The sequence below is a fragment of the Lemur catta genome, chromosome 8 (genome assembly GCF_020740605.2).
Source record: "Lemur catta isolate mLemCat1 chromosome 8, mLemCat1.pri, whole genome shotgun sequence".
NCBI classification, from domain to species: domain Eukaryota; kingdom Metazoa; phylum Chordata; class Mammalia; order Primates; family Lemuridae; genus Lemur; species Lemur catta.
In genome coordinates this window covers 33,690,407-33,696,406 of record NC_059135.1, presented here as the reverse complement: position 1 = coordinate 33,696,406, position 6,000 = coordinate 33,690,407, and the positions used below count along the sequence as shown (strand labels likewise).

General features: G+C 44.1%; 1 protein-coding gene across 1 annotated transcript in view; it reads left to right on the top strand.

Moving 5' to 3' along the window:
- Window positions 1-1,358: 1,358 nt before the first annotated feature.
- PLCL1 (phospholipase C like 1 (inactive)) overlaps window positions 1,359-6,000 on the top strand; it is a 298,233-nt gene continuing 293,591 nt past the window's right edge. The window contains 2 exon segments of the mRNA XM_045558795.1: window positions 1,359-1,950; window positions 1,952-2,050. Of these exon segments, the coding sequence (XP_045414751.1) occupies window positions 1,810-1,950; window positions 1,952-2,050 (240 nt within the window). The 5' untranslated portion in view covers window positions 1,359-1,809.

The window sequence follows — 6,000 nt, the reverse complement described above, 5'->3', positions numbered from 1 at the left end:
TCCAGTTCTGGCTGGTTGCAGCCCCAGAGGAGCCAGGTAAGGTAGCAGGAGCCAGGTAAAGTAGTGAAGAGATTACTGGAGAAGTTGGGTGGCAGATTCTAATTTCAGTTCCTGCACTAACGAATAGACAAGGCTCCCTGGGCCTTCATCTTATCTGTCAAATAAAAGGGCTATCCTAGATGATCCCTGAATCCCCATGCATCTCTAAAATTCTGAGATTCTAACAAAATTCTTGGTCTAAAAAGCTGAAGAATTTCTCATATTCCTGGCTAGACTAAGGAACAAGTAAAATCTCAAATTATTAATAATTAAGATACAAAATTTAATATTGTAAATGAAGTTTAATATATGAATAGAATCTAATATCGAAAAAGCCTTTAAATTAAAATGTCAAGTCTTTGTCCTACCAGGGAGTCTTTAGAGCCATTATCTGAACACTCTGTGCCTAATTTCAGTGACTTAATGCATCATCCAAAGATATCTCTCCTCTTGGTCACCAGCTTACTGGAAATGAACAAAATATGTTTGTTTATATAGAATTATCTAGAGATAGGAGGTTGAACCATTGTCAGATAGGAATGATTTAGGATAGAGACTAAACTCCCCATCCCACCTGCACTTATATGATAGGGCCAACAAAGCCCTATCATATCTGGGCTTTGTTAGGAGTCATTCTCCAGAGAAATTTGGTTGGTTCAATTTCCTTTTACCCTCACCTCCTTTATCTGACTCCTCTTCCTTGTCATATTTATTCCCATTGCAGAGTGAACGTAGAATCCTTTCATGGAACTTGAAGCAAATTATGGAACTCCAGCATCCCAGTAAGCCCTAGTTTATCTCTGCATGGACTTGACTTCTAAGGAGTGGCCTGAGAACCTGCAATGAATACCTCACCTTGTGAAGCTTCACTCTGTGACCCCAAACGCTTCGACATTAATACTCAACACCCCCTTTTCTTCCAGTTGCTTTGTTTTGCAGACGGTTTCCTTCCCCCGCCCCCTCTCACCACCTCGGATTTTGTGGCATCTTCAGACTCTTCGCAAATGTAAACTTCCTAAAATATACACGGAGCGCGTGCGGGTGCGCACACGCGCGCGTACACCCTAGCTCGAGTACACGAGCCCCGCCGGGCCGGCTCCCAGTTACGGAACACATTCCATTCTTCGCGCTCGGGCACACCCCTCCGCAGTGAGGATTGGTCGGGCAGACCCCCCAGTCGGCGAGGCAGGCTCCTAAGAGGCCCAGACGCCTGCCAATCCCCACGGGCTGTCAAAACAAGTCTCCCTCCCTGTCACAACAGAGCGGAGTGGAGGCCGCCGCCGCCGCCGCCGCCGCCGCACTTCCTGGGGCCGCGGCGCTGCAGTCTGCGGGCAGGTGGCGGGTGCGCCTGGCTGCAGCCGCCCAGCTCCGGCCCCCCTCGGGCCACGCGCGTCCGGGCTCCGGAGGCCGGCTGGCTGGGCTCCCGGTGCCTTTTGTCTGGCGTAGAGCGGGCGTTTGCATCACATTTCGGATACCTCCTTCTCTTTTTCGCCTCTCCGTCCTCCTCCCGCTCACATCTCCTCCGTACTCCCGCCACCGGCCCCCGCGGACTGCTAGCCTCCTGGACCAAAGCCTGAGGACGTGTCTACCCGAGCGATGCCTCCTCTCCAGAAAGTTGCCGCCGCCGCCGCTGCTGCCGCCGCCGCCGCCGAGCGGTGAAACAAAGTCTGGCGGGGCCGCCTCCCGGTGCACGAGCGCACCCGTGCCCAGCGGCTGGGCTCTGCTGCGGGCGTCCCGTCTCTCCCCGGGGAGCCCGAAACGCGCCGGGCCATGGCCGAGGGCGCGGCCGGCAGGGAGGGTCCAGGGCCGACCGATGCGGCCGGGGGCGAAGAAGACCCCCGAGTGGGCCCAGACGCCGCCGGGGACTGCGCGGCGGCGGCCGCTGGGGGCAGGATGAGAGACCGTCGCAGCGGGGGTCGCACTGCCGAGCGCCGTGGGGGCCCCCGCGGACAGCGAGGCTGGCCTCCTGGAGGCTGCACGGGCGACCCCCCGGCGCAGCAGCATCATCAAGGTAAGGGAAGCTGCGCCGCTCCAGGAGCGTGGGTGTGGGTGGTGGGTGGGTTGGGGACCTGGGCAGGATGTACTGTGTCCGGAGGCATCGCTAGCTCGGCATTGTTTTCTCCCACCTCCTTCATTGCCAAACCTTCCTTCCTTGTCCGGCGGTTCCCAGACTCAGCTCTCAGCCATGAAAAGCAGAAATGACTTTTTTTCCCCTGACAGCAGAGGAAAAGTTCCGCTCTGCGTCTTTGCGTTTTGATGGATGCTTTCCCTCATTTTCTCTACGAGCTTCACTAAACCGCTGATGGAAGGAGGAAGGGAGGACTCAGGATAAATGCAGACCCATGGATGGTTGTGCACTACTCTCCAGCGAAGGATTAGCTTTTCCCATACAGTAAAGGAAATGCCCAGCTTACTCTCAAGTGAAAAAAAAAATCCTCTCTAGACTCAAACGCTCCCAAAATACCAAGACGCGTCAACTTTCTGGGTAGGCAGGCGGAGTTTTCAGTGGACCTTGCAGCACAGTAAAGAGGATGGAAGAGCCCCGGGTTTTTGCGCTGCAGGAAGCACAACTGGAAAGCAGTCAATTGCCCAAGCATTATCCCTGGTCCTTGTGGTTACCACCACATCAGGGAAAATGCTTCCTGACCCCCTAACTACTCCACAGGATTTCTATCCATCCATTTAGGAAGGAATTTGCAAACCTCTCATCCCCTTTCTCTTTCTGCCTTCCACTTGGGGCTTGTTTCCTCTGAGATTTCATCCTTTGGGTGCATGACTTTGGGGTAAGGTTCTTTGGGGTAAGAACCCTTGCACAAGCTCTGGAAAAGTGCCTCAGCATAAATATATGTGAGTAATCGTGTGAATGTGAGATTAAAATTGATTTTGGTGGAGCAATCAGTATGAAACTGTATACACACACACACACACACACACACACACACACACACACACACACACACACACACACACACACCCCGATAGTGACAGTGAAAGATAGACTTGGAGCTACTTACTGTTCAATTTACTGAGTATGCTAATACATTCAAAACCAGTGCTAAGGGTTAAGCTGTGTACCTGCTACATAATGCATGTCTTTTCTCAAGCTTCCAGCTGCCAGTGTAGGTACACTGCACCACCTAGTACATTCTCCTAGTTCCAGGTATGGTCTTTTTCCCAGCTGACACATGGGAGTTTCAAATCCATGCAGAGATTTCTGTATTAAAAGAAGAGTGGATGTTAATTGCAAATGACTTGTAGTTTCAGTTATTTTGTGGCTTTTTGATTATGTGAAAGGGAGTGTTCTATTCCAGGTGTGAATTTGGATAAAAGGGAAATTACCACTTTTTTTTAACCCACAGATCAGAAAGCATTTTGTTTTGAAACTTAAAAAGCATCACAAATAGGAAACATTGATACTACCTGTGGGCCTGTGCATGTAAAACAGGCTCTGCAAGATAGTTTAAAGTATATGATTATAAAGATCTGTGGGCTTTATCATGCTGTAAAAAAATAAAAGTATTATACAAATTCTTGCAACTAAGTTTGCTACTTTTGAATTGTACAGTGCTGACATATTCTCAGAAGAATTCTTGCTGAGTAATAGTGCCTCTTATTTTGAAGTTTCTTTTTGTGACAAAAAAGGAGGGAGACTATAGACTGTCAATTTGATCTTTCCCCTATTTAATAGTAAATTAAACAAATGCTTAGTAAATGTCCTTTAAAATTAAAGATACGAGAAAATAAAGTGAATTATAATTTTACATTAGGTTTTATCAAAAAAGCAAAAAATCAAATGTTATGAAGGAGTGTGAAGGGAAGACCCCCAGCCATTCCATACTCCCACTTACGTAGGCTACCCCAATTCTATTAACACTTACGTACTTCTAAAATGTTCCATGCATATGTAAGCATATGTATTTATATGTATCTATGATCAACTATTGAAGCTCCTGATTTATACATAAAATCTGGATAGTTATACAGGCCTCATAGCTTCAAATTTGCTTCGAACATTTTTGATACCTAGAGGGTTGTCTGAGGTCATTGTGATGAACAAATTAATCTTTAAGGATATCCTGGGATTGGGCAGCAGTTATTGGGGTCTGTCCCCAGAGGTCTTTGTTCCCTTCAGGGAAGCAAAAAGGCAGGTAGTGGGCTCTGTTCCACTCTCTCTCTGAGATCAAGAACCTTTCTGTTGACATCTTGAATCTGTTGCCCCATCCTTTGTTCACTTTAATGCAGTAAGAATGAGAGTTTCTAAAAAGGTCTAGATCATATAAGAAGTGCATAGAACATGTTCTATATTGAGAGAAAATGCATTCTTCATAGTTTTGGCAAGAGTTTTTTTTTATTTGGCATTTAAACATACCCCCAAAAAGAAAGGCTTTAGTATATTTTATATTAGTCAAAATATTACATGTTATTTCAAATATCCATAGTGCAGTAATAATTGATATTCATGATCATAACTCTGAGCCATTGAAAGATTGTGAATCATCAAATATTAAATTCTTTTCAGCTCAATTTAGGGTATTGTTTCAGAATAGTGCATTCCTTTATCCTGCCAAAAACAGACTGTCTTGTATATTAATAAAAGGAATGTTTTCAGTAAATTTACCCTCCCTAATTTGTGAAAACATGTGTTTAGTTGAGAAAACAATTTTCTTCAGAGCTGATGAAAACAATGACAACATTTATCTGTACACATCTTCAGAAATTCTTTCTATTGTCATTGTGTTTCTTCCCCTATATGACCAGTCCTAGGCTTTAAAAGATTTGATGTGAGAATTAAACTGGTTCTCTTTAATCTTTTTTCTCTTTTTCTATGTGATCGTTTCAACAACATTGACATTGATAAATTATGCATATTTTTTGGTAAGTGCATTGTTAGATACCCCAATAATGCAATAGAGTCCATCTTAATTTCTTTTTGATGACTTGTGGTTTGAAAACACAAGTTAGGTACATGCAGGATTGATATATCTGACAGTTGTTTACAATTCTGCATTTGAATATATTTCTAATTAAGAAATTGGACCATTTTTCTATCTAGTATTTGATATCATACTTATAATATTTAAAATATTTAACATTTTAGATTATAGTTTATAGCTCTATAACTCTATAATGTTCTGGAAATAGGAAGTAGCAGAGCTTATTCCCTATACTAGATAGTGGGAACTAAAATACATACATGTTTTAAACATATGATTAAACGTTGATTTTTCTTCCATTATATGTAATGTATTGACAAGTTATACTTTTTTCCATTTCCTTTTGATTCTACTTAAATATGAATTCTCTAGACAAAGAAGAATAGAAATTGTTACTTGGATTTCATGGACATGGGTATGTGGGATGAAGATAGGAGTTGGGAATGAGGTTCTGAGACCTGTACCAAAGCAGCTAAAGTAATGATTAGCTTGGTATTGTTCATGTCTCATTTTATATCATGGCCAGTCTCATGTTCATTGTGTGCTAGTGTACTGAGTTTCTGAGCTGCAGCCTCAAAGATGTACCTTGGGTACCAGCTGACCCATATCAAAATTATGGCTCTCTTCAGAGGTGCAAGGGAATGGAATTCACATTAAGTGACTCCTACTATGAGTCAGATACTAAACTAGGAGCTTTCATACATTTTATCACTTAATCCTCACAGGAAACCCTCTGAAGTAGGGAAGGGAAGCACAGAGAGCTACTGTTAAAATGTGGAGTAAGGATTCAAAGCCACATCTGCTCAACTTCAGGGTTTGTGTTCTTGTGCTGGCTCTCAGATGAAGGAAGTCCACAATATATGAACAATTTTTAAGTTAGAAACAACCTGAACACATAAGACAGTAGAAGAGTATGAATCTTGGGTCCCAAGGCTTGTGAGGTAAATTATCCTTTCTCTGCCCTTCTCCCCCCAATCCAGAATATCTAGAGCTACATAACTCTAGAAAGGGATTGCAGCCTCTCCTG